General features: G+C 36.6%; 1 protein-coding gene across 1 annotated transcript; it reads left to right on the top strand.

Annotated features, from left to right (window-relative positions):
• Positions 1-7,642: 7,642 nt before the first annotated feature.
• LOC135682850 (glutamate receptor ionotropic, NMDA 2B) lies at positions 7,643-16,539 on the top strand. Its single transcript, XM_065197922.2, has 5 exons — positions 7,643-8,698; positions 9,691-10,220; positions 11,640-12,627; positions 13,831-13,994; positions 14,391-16,539. Exons 1-5 carry the CDS (start codon positions 8,324-8,326, stop codon positions 14,791-14,793), a joined length of 2,460 nt encoding a protein of 819 aa, XP_065053994.2. The 5' UTR covers positions 7,643-8,323; the 3' UTR covers positions 14,794-16,539.
• Positions 16,540-16,548: the final 9 nt, after the last annotated feature.

Raw genomic sequence — 16,548 nt, 5'->3', positions numbered from 1 at the left:
AGTTTCTCACCAGCATGTTGTTCGCAATTATTTATATCATGCATGGTTTGTAGACATTCTCATGAATTTTTTTGTTTTTTCATCAACAATTAAACCATAAATAAGGGGACTTTTCAGCAAAAAAACACTTTTTCAAAAGCACTAAACTATACTGTTTTTCCTTTGAAAATTGATAGTTTTCTTAAACCGATGATCGAATTCTGCACAAAATACTTGTATTCAATAATGATTTAAATGATATTGACGGAAAAAATCAGTAGAATGTTTTTTGTAACAAATAACAATACTCGGACTATATCATACTATATCAATCGTTCAGAGTCCAAACCCCCTCCCCCCTTTTAACTGGGTAAAGAGTGAAAATTTCGAATTTTCATTAGTAGCATTGAGATCAGCACCATCGAAAACCCTAGGGTAGCACAATGTTTTGATATCGCAGATTGCTGTTTTCGAGAAAATTTTCAGACAATGCCTGCCAAAAGTCTTGGAACACTGACATCAATTTCCAAGGTCAAAACCAATCATCCCCCTCTCCCCCACGGAACAATGTTGGTTTACTATCAAACGGACTAGGATTTTAGGAAGCACTTTCTTTTGCGCTTCTTTTATGATATTTCTCTAAATCATCAACATTGTTTGAGGGGGAAGGGGGCGGAAGTAGCAAATTTTTTTCATGAAAGGAATGAAAGATATCAAATGCAGCGTAAATTGGTGGGTGTTCCAAGTACTTTTGGCAGGCATTGTCTGAATTTCATTTTGAAGCTTATTAGATATTCCACCAAAACCAATATCCTCCTATAGGTTTTTGATGGTGCTGATTCCATTTCTGCCATTTTCAACATCGTACGTGTTACCGATTAGGAGATATGGGGGTATTGTCTCTTTTCGGGGGTGGGGGCAAGCTACCCCCATAAAACTAAATGCCATATTTCAATTAAGGTGAAAATTGCTAAAATCAAAATCGATTTCCAATAAATAAGATCAAGATTGTATTTTGAATCTTTTCAAAGGCTCGTAGCCAGATGGCTGTCTAAGAAATAACGGGATAGATGAAGGAGACAAATATGAGTGGCAGCTAGAAAATAATCTAAAATTGGAAAGGATGCAATTTTATAAAAGTGACATCGATTCCTCTGTTTCATGTTTCTAATTATAGATAAGGTCGTATTTGAGAATTATGTCGGGTAGTTGCTCTCCTTTTATCACGGATTTACAAGTTGTCATTCATATAGGCCCTTGTTGTGCAATTCAGTGCCCAAATGACAAATTTCAGAGTGTTTACCTAAATTGTAGAAAGGAACCCCGTGTTTCCCACATCAGAGTTCCCAACTGATTGATCTTCTATTCCATGTTGGTTGGTAAGGGAACTGAAATAAAACTGACATCCACTCGCCTTCCTGCGCTCCTAAATGCTTGGCCCAGAAGCACTACAAAGGAAGCCCTCTTCCCTACTGTTACTGCATTGCCAAAATGGCCTTTAAGTTAGACTCTACCTGCTACTTTTGTCTTCATAAAGCGCAAGGCAGATTATTTCATCGTTAATTGATTGCTGTATTTGTTTGCGTGACATTTGCCACAACAAAATATATTATTTCATCGAATGTAGCGCGCGTCGATGTGAAGGACAAGGCCCCGCAAGGCAACTCTCACCCTCGGAAATGAACGCTTGTAGACCGTTGTGTAGACCGTGGCTGTTTCTTCGCAATTTTCTGACTTGTCAGGGGGATGTTTGCCCCCAAATTCACCCAAAAGGTGTATAATAATACCCCTCAAAGATAAAATTAACCTTTGTATGAATTCCATGAAGAAAACGGCAAAATATGACGAAAATCCCACGGTCTACACTCAAAAGGAGAATAAGATCTAGAGTACTTCAAATTCAATTCTCAGAAAGTGTAGACCGTTGACACTTTCCTGAATTTCTTCAGTTTTACAACTTGTATCGATCTGAAAACCTACAATATTTTTTATACCAGCCATGCACACCTACTGACGAGGTTTCGTCTACTTTCTTTGAAAAATACGATTTTTATGAACATTTTAAATGTGTAGACCGTGGCTGTAGACCGTTGGTAACCATTGGCAATAGGCATTTTCATACTACATCACGTGCCCATTAGGAAAGGAGCGTTCTTTCAATTCCTAGCATACTTTAACAATGGAAAACGAACAATTATAATTGGCACAAACCATTTTCCAATTACTGGGACAAGGGAAGATAGAAAATAATAGGGAATGGGGTGTCTATGAGCGCTACCATGTTGCCACATGTGAATGCGAAGGAGCATAGCCTAAGCAAATTTATTAAATTCGTAGATGGTTTTGGGAGGGTTATGGTGCATAAAATTGAGCCATTTGCACAGTTTCTCACCAGCATGTTGTTCGCAATTATTTATATCATGCATGGTTTGTAGACATTCTCATGAATTTTTTTGTTTTTTCATCAACAATTAAACCATAAATAAGGGGACTTTTCAGCAAAAAAACACTTTTTCAAAAGCACTAAACTATACTGTTTTTCCTTTGAAAATTGATAGTTTTCTTAAACCGATGATCGAATTCTGCACAAAATACTTGTATTCAATAATGATTTAAATGATATTGACGGAAAAAATCAGTAGAATGTTTTTTGTAACAAATAACAATACTCGGACTATATCATACTATATCAATCGTTCAGAGTCCAAACCCCCTCCCCCCTTTTAACTGGGTAAAGAGTGAAAATTTCGAATTTTCATTAGTAGCATTGAGATCAGCACCATCGAAAACCCTAGGGTAGCACAATGTTTTGATATCGCAGATTGCTGTTTTCGAGAAAATTTTCAGACAATGCCTGCCAAAAGTCTTGGAACACTGACATCAATTTCCAAGGTCAAAACCAATCATCCCCCTCTCCCCCACGGAACAATGTTGGTTTACTATCAAACGGACTAGGATTTTAGGAAGCACTTTCTTTTGCGCTTCTTTTATGATATTTCTCTAAATCATCAACATTGTTTGAGGGGGAAGGGGGCGGAAGTAGCAAATTTTTTTCATGAAAGGAATGAAAGATATCAAATGCAGCGTAAATTGGTGGGTGTTCCAAGTACTTTTGGCAGGCATTGTAGTCACTAAATAAACACTCCATCAGTAAACGTGTCGTTCCCAAACCCAGCGTTTAGTCTTATTTTACGTGCAGAGAACACTGAGCCAACGAGAGAGATAGTATATTGCCTGTCTAACTCTGATCTGAACTGAACTAAAATTGCTTATAATTAAATATACTTAATTATATAAAGAAATGAATATTAGTAAAGTTAAAGCGTGGTAAAGTTAAAGTAAACAATACGGATTAGCAATGCGTGATGTGAGAGTGACGTAGAGGATACCTGTGCTGCGATGTGTGAATGTCATGGAATGAATGAGAAGGAAGAATCAACAGAAACAGGCCGAAGTAGAGAGCAAACAGGCATATGTTCATATAAATATCATAGGGTCCTATGGTATTCAGTAAAATATTTCAGGGAACATTGCAAGGAAATATTGCACATTCATTATTTGATAAATAAAATTTTACTTCTTTTCAGTCTACTCCCTCAATACAAAACTTCAGATTCACATTTGCATCCGTATTTCGTTTTGCATTTCTTTGTATTAAAGCGTCCACACTTTCGAGCTATGGACATCGATATCGAATATGCTTTTTAGCCATCGGTTTTTCACGCATAAGGGAAACATATGGGCACCGGTTTTCGAAGGTTTCAGAAAACAATAGCCACCGGTTTCAATATTGGCGCATAGATAGCATACTCCAAGCTGTCACTTCGAGTGGCTACTGATTTCCTCGAATTTAAATTCCTCGGATACTTTTGTGGGGGTTCAATTCAGTATGTAAACAGAAGAACTGTAGTCAGTCAGGGAGAAATGCAGCAATTGTTGCAATTGAAATTTAGATCAAAAAGAGGAACATAGCTCTTAAAATTTGACCGGTTTTTTGAAACCTGTGCAACCGGCCTAGATCCGCGCCTGCCTACTGAATCAAAAAAATATAACAAACTGTTGTGCATGATATTACAACAACTATCAGCAATGCATAATGGTCTATTGCTAGTCATCAATACGTGAACAAGCTGTCTTCCATGGTACTTTGCAAATTGGAGCAATAGTTTGTGAGTAATTCTAGAACAGACATTCCAGACATTTTTGGCTATCGCTATCAGTGGTGATTTTGTGAATACCAATTCTTCTATTGATCCTCGTTATATCAACGTTAAGTAAGCGATTTCAATGAAGCAAACCCTCTTGATTTTGCTTCGCCCAATTCAACAATCTCTATTCTTTTCTTCCTGTAATTAAATTCTTTATGAAGACCTGAAATGTGAATTGGTCTCTCATTATGGCAGGTTACGAGCTCAGTATTTATTCATAATGCATATTTCAGCCTAAAAAGCTTTTACGGTACAGCCAGGCCTTTCTCAAGCGCTACTTGTACGAGCTAAACCTTAGCTCTCTAAACTCAATCTCTGGATTTGTGGCGCGTGATTTATGTGTTTTGCTAGTTCCTTATATGAAAGTCTTAAGTATCTACATTGGAAAAAAACAAGCTAGAGAATACTTCTAGATACTTATGTATGAGTGAAGTCATTCAATGGTATCGTTTTTACTTTTATAGAGGGTTGATTTCCTTAATGAGGAATGTCACTGCCTTTATACGCAATGAAACAACGGGAGTGATGCAAGTTTGATGCAGAGAGAGTATGCACAAAAAAGGTGAAATAAGCTGGGAAAATGAATGAATGGGGCGAAGGAAATGTACAAACGAGGTGGATTAAAGCGAGGCTGAGCGCTGTGCGTTGACAGAAGGTTTGTTGTTAACTAGGACTTGTCAAACAGAAAGGGCCACGATTGTATCCGCTTAGAGCCATAGCCATTGGAGGTGTGGAAATGTGATACCTTCTTTAAAAAAATTTAGATAGCAAAAACGAAGAGATTTTTGCCATCAAATTAACTGGGAGAAACTTAGTATAGAGTGGTCAAAAGATTCCTGCATTAAGCCTGATTTACACCAGACGAATTTTTCGCGCGAAGCGAATTTTTCGCCACGAATTTTTCTCCTGCGAATTCGCTGCGAATTCGAAGTTTAATTTCCACTGGCAGAATTTCTTTTGCGAATTCGCCGCGAATAATGCCAAAGAAAATGGCGTCTGTTCGAAGATTGTTGTTATTGAAAAAAAGCGAGCAAAAAAGCAAATAAATGGGTACTTGGTTCGGAAAATTTATTGAGAACGTCTGCAGAAGGGGGAGTTTCATCTTTTGGTAAGTGACTTACGCTTACATTGTCAGGAATAATTACTTTCGAATGTCGCCAACTACATATGAGGAGCTTTTATCGTTTATTGCACCAAAGACGCCTGTTGCTAGAAACGTCCCATTACATTGTTTATGTTATAGGTGCGGGATTTTCCCAGCATTGTTTAGGCCTAGTCATAGGTTACTCATTCTTCACCCATGTTGTTGTTTGAACCATTGCGTAGTTTTCTGTCGTTTTGCATACTTTTGATTTAGATATGTTCACATTGCGTAGCACCATTCGGCCTAGCCCTTCCTTTGGGTTCGTGTCAGATGTCTTCAATTGCTGTTCTGATTGGTTTATTTTACATGGCGAAAAAATTCGCAGCGAAAAAGTAGGAATGGTTTCTACTTTTTCGCAGCGAATTATTCGCTGCGAATTCGCTGCGAATTCGCTGCGAATTTTCTAATCTCCACTTCTGCGCATATTTTTCGCGCATTCGCGGCGAAAAATTCGCTTCGCACGAAAAAATTCGTCTCGTGTAAATCAGGCTTTATGTACATTTGGATAAGACCACGTGACCGATCCCCTAGCAGAAAATATTTTATTTTGAAGCTCCAAAGCAACATAACCTCCTTAACTTATGCTAAAATTGCGTAAATATGATTGGACAGTTTGAAAATTATATTTATTTGCTTAATTTATGCGTTTCCTTCGTATAAATAGCCTAGACAACATGGGCCTGTATCCAGTTGTCTTCTTGAAGACACCAGACAGTCGCAAGAATAGTGCATTTGTTACTCATATGTCAGGATAGCAAGTTAACACTAATAACGTAATCAATGTAAGTAAATTGTACAAGGAAAAAAATTTTTTTTTAAATAATTAACGACATTTCGAGCATAGCCCATTATTCACTTGATAACGGGCTATGCTCGAAATGTCGTCATTTATTGTCGAAATGTCGAAATGTCGACAGGGATGTCGAGGGGCTTCATTTTTTTAGATTTTTCGAATTTCACAATTTTTTGCCATCTGTTTACTTGGAAAAATAGCCAATTGGCATGTTGGTGCTGGAGTTCACTGCATGCTGCTCGTGACCAGAAAAAAGCCGTTTATTGTGGAAAATGTTGTGCATTGACTTTAACACTACAACGTTTTTATTACCGTTAGAAGTGTTGCAAGAATTATAGAATTTGTCTAGAATTTTTTACGCTTGCGCCACGAATTTTTTTTTTATACATAGACGCTACGCCACTGGACGTCATCCATAGCATTGAAACACTATCGCACAAAACAATTCCACTTGGCAGCGTGGATTTTTACCGTGACGCCACGAACTTTAATCAAGTACCACCCACCCCCTAATTTATCGTGACAAACTTTAATCTTGAGCCACCCAACCCCAAGGCGTAACGTAAATTTCTGAACAGCCCTTAAAGAGTTGACTTACAAGAGAAGTTTTGGAGGTCCTTTGAGAAAATCCGAAAAGCGAGGCCTCCTGTGAGCGAAGCGAGCAGAAATTTTCGCGACCATGCCCTTTGGATTACCGCTTGAATTTAATTTTCGTGCAATCCTTTGAAACGTCTTAAAATTTTTAGGCATAATTCTGTTACTTTTAATTGATTAAACTTTAAAACAAAATTCATTTCTTTATGAGACGCCTTTGACCTTGAACCCCTTGCATAATTTACCCTTTCCCCCCCCTCTCGGCGGCCCTGATGGCTAGAAAAACCAACATCGTGAACATTGTTATACTTGAGGTTGAACGACAGTGTTAAGTATAACATGAAATTGCGTGAGTTCTTTCTACTTTAACAAATACCAATAAAATTCAGGGCTTTAACTTACGACCTTGCTTCTGAATCTTTACTTTAGCGGCGGCAGGAGAACGTCAGAGAGAGAAACGGCGACTGGTCTTTATCTTTATCTTCATCAGCGTCAAACTAGCGTCTAAATTACAACTTCTCTAAATCTCTAAACTAAAAGCTCAAATTTATATAAGATTAAACAATAGATAGTGCAATAAATCTAAACATCCAATAAAAGTTCCAGCAAAGCAAACGTCCAATAGGAAAAGGGGTTCTTGTTATTATTTGTCCAATCATAAGGTTTTTCTTCGAGTTGCACTTCGTGGTGCAATCCCTGACGGCCAAAATATACCATGACGTAACTTGTTTTGAGTTGCATGTCGTGGTGCAATCTCTCGTAATCTCGTCGTCCAATGACGTAATGTTAACTATACAACAACATAGTTGAATGCAGCCCCCTACTGTTTCCATCATATAACTGAACAGAATCGCAGATCAGCGTGGTTGTTTCAATATGAAACCGCATTTTTTAATGAATCCATGGCATGACATGATCGACAGAGTAGGGATCCACCAACCCGCCTTTTTGGTCCGGAATTGCTGTCACCTATTTCAACGTAGGAAAATGATCTTAGTCTACCTATGTTCTGAATTACATTCTATCTTGTTTCAAAAAGGTGTAGGTCAGTCCACTATAGTTGTTCACTGATGATTACCAATTGGCAATGAATTGGCACTCAGAGCAATACGTCAAACTTCCTTTAATCAACCTTTTCACATCAATAGACAGGGGTGTGGAATGACTGATATTTTTGGGAGGACACAAAATTTTCTACTAGCAATAAGCTAATTTTAACTTTGTTTTATAATTAAATTTAGTCATTTTCTTACAGAATTGGGTGAATTCTAGGCATTAGCGTTATGTAATAAGATTCTCTGGCGTAAAGAAGCATTGTAATTGCAATTTCAAAACTTTCAAAATAAGGATTTCAAAGACTGTGATTCGCACCCACATCCCCCCCCCCTGGCATTAAGGTGCATGTTGATTGTTCAATTTGCCTTGCTTGTTAGCTGATGCTAGCTTTGAATCAAGTTGCTGCAGGTCTGAAACGTCAGTGGCTGAAACCAGAAATAAACTTTTCATTAATATTTTATGAACACTGCAAAGGACAAGCTTGCATTCTAAATTGTATTTGCGAGGAAGTTGACTAAACACATGTGTATTACAACTTATTTGTAAATCATGACTACGCTAAAAATATTTTTGAAATCTACTGTGGCTTCACTTTGGTTATTGTCTGCCATTCGACTTTCTTACATGTTAGAGTATGATGTCACAACCTTTGTGAATAGCAGTTTGATCTCAAATATTACGAGTTCAAAGGCTCATAATTTTACGTTTTCAAATACAAGAGTACGGTTTCAATATGAGCTAATTAAAGGGAGTGCTGGCCTTTCAAATATCGTGGACATACTTTCTAGGCAACAGGATATTTCTAGAAATAGCACTGTTTTGAGAATGTCATATGTTGGAGAGCAGATTGAAAATATCATAACTGAAGTCCTCTCAAGCAAGAAAGAAAAGCTTCATCCATTGCAGCCAGGCAACTGCTCGCAGGTAAATACAATTCTTTGCAAGTATCAGGTAAAATCTCGTGGCTAGAAACAAATCTTAAAAGAAAAGTAATGTTCTGAATTGCAATCTAGTAAATTAATCTGATATACTAAACGTTTCTAAGTGTCTGCCTCTTGTTGGTTGCTTCTAGTGAAAACTTCAGCCCCTAATGTACTTAAAAACCGTATTTTGAAATAAAGTTTTAATTTTTCACTACTCCAAAGTATATTTCAAAGTATATTCATTGTGGTATCGCAAAAACTCCCCCATTGTTAGTTTTTTCTTTATCTTGATGAGATTTCGTGGCTTAAAAAAGTCTCAAAAAGTTTCTCTTCCCCCAACCCCGTAAACAGCTTGGCTTTCATCTATCTGCAAACGTCGATACCAGTGTTCTCTTATACTGCTTGTCTCCGATGATCTGCGATCTTCTGTGACCCGGTAAACAAAGAGCCTCAGTTTGATCATTAGTGCACCAAATAAACGACGCAAGTCTATATGAATAAGAAAAGAAAAGAAAAAGAAAGAATATTTTCAAAGAAGCTTCTGTTACAGATATTCGAACTACTTTATTTTCATTTCATTTCATAATAATTGCTGATCTTCGAGCAGGTGCTGTTTCAATTTGTTGAGCCATTCCATGGTCAGAAAATATTTTTTCCCTTTTCTTTTGAAGAGTCCTCATCTTCAGCCTTTTTATCAGAGAGAACAGTAACATGGAGAGGTCTTTGAAAATTATTGTTAAAGGGCAACCCTCTTTGACCATATAATGTAAGAGTAGAAACTAGAAATGATGGTCAACGGACCCAAATGATAATCACATACAAGTTTCTACTTCAGCGATCATTGCTGACAACAGCAAGGACCACTTTTTGGTTCACTGCACATGGGAACCAATATTCTTGACACTTGATAACATGATAGACACATAATAATTACGATTATTACTCTGTTTTAAGCTCTTAAATTGTGTTGAAATTATATTCTTTTTGGAGCAGATCTCGGATGAGGCATTCGATGTGCCATCACCTTGCAAAAGATTCAAAGACGCTTATCTGCATACATTCAAGACGCTTATAAATGAAGTTTTTGTCAAGCCAGTAATGCTCGTGACTGACGAGCAGGATCCTTGTGTCAAGAATATTGCAAATACTCTCAGTAAGATCTCAGATGACGGTCTTTTTGTTCAGAAGGTTGGTAGTACTCGCTCCCTTGTAAAAGATATCACAGAAGCTGTAAACAAGGCAATTACAACATCAACATCAACAATTATTCTTCTTTGCTCAAATCACATATCCGAGCTAATTTTGGCGAGATCGATTTCGCATCCTGCTTTGAAGGACAATGTGATATGGGTCACAGTCAGCTCAAACATCAAAAAAGCGATCGTTCCTACAATTCTTTTGAACGTTGAGTTTGAGGAAAACAAGGCTAGTCTGCTGCCATCTTTGAACAAGGACAGCATCATGCTTCTTGCTGCAAAGAAGGTGGTATCATTGTCGGTTGAAAGTAAAAGGCTATCAAGACCGTAAGTTTTCTTAATTCAAATAAAAAAAGCTTGTTGTAAAGTTCGGATTTCGGATTCAAAAAGTTTTGTGAATGAGGCCAAGATATTTTTACGAAGAAGAAGAGTTGGTTTTAGGGTATCTTAGACATTTTGATATTTCCTTCAGCCAATTACATATCCCAAACCCATTTTTGAAAGTTTTGTTAAAGGGTGTAAGAGCATGTGACGACATTAAAGATTATTCATTTAGCAGGGACTACCAGCAAGTGAATTATAGGTTTTTTAAGAAATATTATTTTTTAGATCAAGCAAACATACTTGCTTCCTAACGTAGAACTACAGCAGTGATTATAAACGATATCCCAAAAGGAAAATCTTCAAATGTTTTGCCTCGTCTAAGAACTAATCTTTTAAGTAGCAGCGTGTAAATTAAATTCAAAAATTTTCAGCGGATAAAATTTAGGATAATAAACATGTTTTTGGCATTTTGGACAAACAAATTTTCGCCCAAATTTTGACCAGTCTTTTAGATGTTTAGAGCAAATTCGAAGCAGGTTATTATTTCACACATATTTTAAAGATTGTTATTAAACTCTTGAGAAACTTGTAAGTGACTCTGAGTTCTAAAAATTTGATATTGCTAAGAAACTTTCAGTACCGAACATTCAGTGACGGTGACTTTTGATAGAGAACAAGAAAGGTGATTTCATTTGATTTCAATTTGAGAATGAGAAAGATGATTTCAATTAGCAGTACGTTAGTTTTAAAAGATTTTTGCCGATCTTTTCATGTTTAAGATTCTACCTTTCGGTTCGGTTTGTTTTGTAGTGGAAAAAGGATTCTGAGATCAATTGATTTCTGTTGCTCCAGTCAATTTACATTGCGCTTGCGCAATTTATACGAAACCTTTCTGCGTGACAAATTTTTGGACATCTCTAAATGTCTTACAAATAAATTTTCGGCCGAAATTTTGTGCACTTTATGTAGGGCAGACAACTGCTCATACCTCCATCTTCTTGAATTTCTTTTTATTTTCATTTAATTCCCATTCAAAAGTGTTAGGAAATTTCTTCTTTTCAATTCTCTTTGCACTTTAAAGCAAATAGCGTCACAGGCCAATAATCGCAGTAAATTTGATGATGTAAATTAATTTCTTGCGAAATGACATTACCGCCTCCCTTGATTCAAAAGACTGTTTTTTGCATGAATATAAGAGTTGATTTGCTTGGGAATAATTTTTCCAATGTTGAGGCAAGAAGGTTTGTGAATATGATATAAACATAAAGTACAAAGTAAGAGGAGAAATTTGACACTGAAAAATGGCGCCAACATTTCTAGAAATTTCATGGATGTTTCCGACAAATGAATTTTCAGATTTTTTTCTCTTTTAATCTCAAATTTTGCTTTCCTCGAAATGTTGTCAATATTCATTTGCTCTAGGGATGCCATTCTTATGACAAAGAAGGCTGTTAGCGAATTCAAAGCCCTCTGCAATGAGCGGAGTTCAACTGAACCTCTGGCTTCAGTCTCTTTTCGCCTCCCAAACCACCAATGGCAAACTATGTATCGATTGTCCGGCAAAGGCAAATTAACACTGCTTTCACGCGACTCAAAGATTTCTTGGCTTTCCCGGACCAACTTTCATAAACAGATGTTAACAGTTGTTACAGTAGAGGACCCACCATTTGTAGAAAAGGCATCTAATAAGGATATTGATAGAAAAACCCGTTCATGTACTCAAGGCCTTTTGTGTAGATTTAAGGAAACAACTAGCAACGGAACAACATGGGAACGAACATGCTGTGTAGGGCTCATGATGGATCTGCTTAAACGACTACAAAAAGACTTATCATTGTCAATAGATCTCTACCTTGCTGAGGATGGTTATTACGGGAGCTTTGAAAATAACACTTGGAATGGCATGATCAGGGACCTTATAATAAGAAAGGCAGAAATGATAATGGGACCGATTACAGCCACAGAATCACGATCGGCTGTGGTCGACGTTGGTGAACCAATGTTTCATATATCCCTTGCAATATTGCTCCTCCAACAATATGAGACCGAACTGTCTTTCCTGAACTTTAGCTTTGTAAACAATGTTGATGGAGATCTATTATTGGTTCTTCTAGCAATGTTTTTGTTTGGATTTTGCTTCATTTATATCTTGGAAAACACGCTATTTTCTAAAAAAGACGAGAGCTCAAAGAGGAGTTATAACCTTAAGGATGGCTTCGCGTACGTTTCGGGAATTACGTTTCAAAGAGATCTTGGTGGAAAGAGCCCGAAGAAAAGTTCTGCAAGGATCAGTTTTGTCGTCTTTGCTTTTGCAATGGTGATTATCATGTCTACGTACACGGCAACTCTGACAGCTGTAAAAGTGAAACAAGAAAATTTGAATGTTTTTGAAGGAATGCATGATCCTAAGGTACAGATTTATTTTGGTGCTGTTTGGAACCTTTATTTACAAATAACAGTGGTCGTTGTTTTTCGCTTTTTTGAAAAAATAAAATGATCTCTGCTCTTTGGAAATGCCACCTGGAAATATTGAACATTTTGTACCTTATTGTCCTTAATCAACGAATGGGTAAATGGGTTAATTGGGCCATAAAGTTATGGAACCAAAGCTGGCAAAACCCTCAAAACAACTTCATCATTTTGAAAAGCAAGCGGTCAATGTGTACACTTTTCCTTCAGAATTCACACAGGTGGCTTAATTTTCCATTGCCTACCATGAAAGAGATCTGTGCGTCATAAATTAGCACTTAATTTATCCCTTATTCATGAACAATGCCACTTGTAGGATAATCCTTGTATGCTGAAGGTGTTTGAGTAAACAGCTATCATTATGAATTCAACTTCTATGATACTTATACAAACCTACAATGCTTGCCAAATATTTTTTAGAATACCAACGTTTCCAACGTTAATTTCAATCAACCCCATTTCCCCCTTAGAACAATATATTTTCAATATGCTAATTAGTATGTCATGTTTTTCATATGTTAACTATTTCTTTTCGATGTTTGATCCGATTCTGTTTGTTTGCTACCATTTCACCATTTCTTTGACTTTATTAATCATTTATTTCATAATTTGTGTCATATGTTATGCGTGCGCCATTTACTTAAAATCCTTTTCCCTTCGTTGTACATTCAGTCGAGTTTCCAAGTTGCCGTAGAAAAAAATTGGTGAAGGAGCACTTAGCGTGCACATAATTTGTAGTGAACTCAAAGTTCTGTCGCATTAACTCGTGGTTTGATAGCTTTTGGCTGCCGCTAATTTTGATGCTGCTTCTGAGTTTGTTTACCGTAGTTTTGATGCTACGTTGCAATGGAAACTTCTAAAGGAATAGAGCAAAATTTTTGACTTTGATCTTGTTAATTCAGTTCATTATTTTCACGTAAGAAAAATATAATTATACAATACGATAAAGCATCATTTACAAGCATTAAGCTTAAACACATATGACGATGGCAATGTCGAAAGAGACACAATTATATGACATGTGAACAACAGATTGAGTTCGTAACTTGAAGTATAATAGTTTGCTTTGTAAATTTGCTTTAGTTTAAAACAGGCAGATAGACTTGTAATTCAACAACACAATCACCGCATACTTTTCTCGCAGTTTACGAATCCTACAAACGATTTCAAGTTTGCCACAATTGCTAGTACAAGTGTTGCAGAATATTTCCGACGTTCAACCAGCGAACACTTTACAAACATGTTTACGTTCATGAAGAAATACAATCTCAAATCCACTAGAGAAGGTGCAATGAAGGTTCTCAATGGGTATGTTTTAACTACATATCTCTTTGATTGCGACAAGGTTTTGTCAATTAATTGTATTTTCCCACCAATATTCAAAAGGGTTGATAATCAAAATTTGAGAACCAGGTTTATCTATACCTTGTCTGTTAATATTTGCAATTCAAGTTCTATGCAAGGCTATAGGAATCCTTTCTCGGCCTTTTTAAATAGACAAAAATAACACGAGCGTGCTTGATAATTGATCGGACATGACCCTCTGGCCCCTTTCATCTATGCAATTAGGCCGGTTGAGAAATGTATGATCATGTTAGTATGAGCCTTTGCTTCTTGAATTACTTGTGGTTATACTGTGTCTCTTTGCATTCAAAATATAGTCTTTATTCATAATATATTTCTTAAAATATATTTCTACTCCAGAGAACTTCAGGCTTTTATCATGGAGTATCCCATGGCACAATATTATGCTGGTAAACAGAAAGACTGCAGACTTAAAGTGATTCCAACAAACCATGGGAAAGGAACATGGAATGTTTTTTTCAGCCGTGGCTCTTCTTGGAACGGTTTAATTTCAAGAAAAATCTTGGAATATAAAGAAAAAGCTATTCTTGCTAGTGATTACGAGAGGTGGATGCATAGCAAGTGCTCATCAGAGACTGGAACAACAGTTACAAATCACAAATTTACAATAACCCATTTCGGAGGATTGGTAGTGATTCTATCTTTGTCATTCCTTGCTTCATTAGTAGTTCTTATGTTTGAGAAACTTTTCTTTATGAGAAAAGAGTGTTTACAAAAGTATTCTCTACATGCGTCTGAATAATTATAACTGTCGTCAACATGGCCTATTTGAAGGGCAATTAGCTGTGAGGGCAAACTTTTAGTTTTTCAAAGAGGAGTACATTTGCCTATCGATTAAAACAATGGAAAGTCACTGGGGCTGGAGGGGCAATTGCCCTCCCCCTAGTTAGTTTGCTAAAAAGGGCGCTGGTCCTCAGATGCTAAGAATACAATAAACGGTATTCTTCTGACATAACAATTGTGACTGTGAGACAAACTAAACCGTTCCTGAACTGTGATCACCACCATTTATTCGATGCCAACATCAACAACCGAGCATATATAGTACTGAAGTAATATCAAATGTCTGTATAATGCAGGGACATGGTGTCAAATAGAGTTATCTGTATAATATGTAGACAATGTACGAAATAATTAACGATTACATATGAAAATATATGGTAAGCACTGCTAAGTTATGTAACCTTACTCTATGTTAAATGAAGTTGTAGTTTACAAAGCAATGGAAAATAACAATTAAATATTGATAAATTTTCTAACATTTTCTACTCTATGGCCTCAATTTTGAATCTCAGTATTTGGTTCTTATAATTAGAATAAAAACAGCATGAAATGGTTTGAAAATAGTAAAAAATCATATCTAGCATAAAGGCAAAGACAATGCGTGTAATATGTCCTAAAGCAGTTAAAAATGTAGTTAGATCTAATGAAAATGCACCTGTTCTCAATTTTGTACCTAACTATTGTTATAAAGCTTAATTTGTGTAAGCTGTATTGAACATTTGTGCTGATAAATTTACTTAACAAAATTATCAGCTGATCGTACTATAGATGCCATACCTTTTGCATTAAAAATACTTTGATTTTTTTGCTGATTCATGCCACCTTCAAACTAAAAATTCATCAACTTCAAGAATTTTCCCTTGGGTGCATGGCTCCCACTGTCCTGATTGGTTTTTACAAGCATCCGTCAGAAATAATTCCTTATTGTAATGTATACATAGTATGTATGTCTTTTTCTAGTACACTCTTTTTTTATAAGAGCCAGTAAATTTAAGTTCAGGCTGACTGTTCTTAATTTTTTCGAAAATCCGAGGCTAGATTGTTCTTAATTTTTTCTTAAATTAATAGGATGCAAGCAGGGCAATTGGTATCTTATTCACTCTAGAGTGGTGTTGAGGCCTCATTTGCCAACAAAGTGAGTGAGACAGCCTTCGTTTGCCGACAAGTTTGAGTATTCGCCGAAAAAGCACCCACACATGGCTAAAAATCTTCGTTTTTGAAATGAAACGTCGTTCAAAATTGCATTTTACAGACTCAGGTTGCTCTTAATTTGTTGTGTTCTTAATTTGTTGTGTCAATTTTGAGGCTCGTGTTCTTATAAAATTGTTCTTATTGAAAAAAGAGTGTATCGTAATTGACTCCTGTCTTCATGTGTATTGCAACTTGAGTTTGGTTGAGTTTGGCAGAAAGTCTCTCAAATAATAATAAAAGAGGTTAATGGCTAGAATTCCCCTAAAAATGGAAGCAGAAATACAGGGGCGTTGGGAGTGTGTGGTGTGGGGAGAGGCACCCCGAATCTTCGGCAAACTTGTAATACAGCAATACCCCAGTATTCATATCATCTTCCTTTCTTCTGCTCGTGCAAAAGGTTTTATCCGACAAAATAGGGCCATTTTTGTTGCCTTTGACCGAAATTCCCTCGCGACCTTCTTCATCGATTGATTCAAGCGATTCAACCTTTTTTTGTTTTTTGTGAAGCGTGGAAAAAGCAAAG

The sequence above is a fragment of the Rhopilema esculentum genome, chromosome 16 (genome assembly GCF_057945365.1).
Source record: "Rhopilema esculentum isolate cy_ngs chromosome 16, ASM5794536v1, whole genome shotgun sequence".
Classification (NCBI taxonomy): domain Eukaryota; kingdom Metazoa; phylum Cnidaria; class Scyphozoa; order Rhizostomeae; family Rhizostomatidae; genus Rhopilema; species Rhopilema esculentum.
This window is presented reverse-complemented; position numbering and strand designations above follow the sequence as displayed.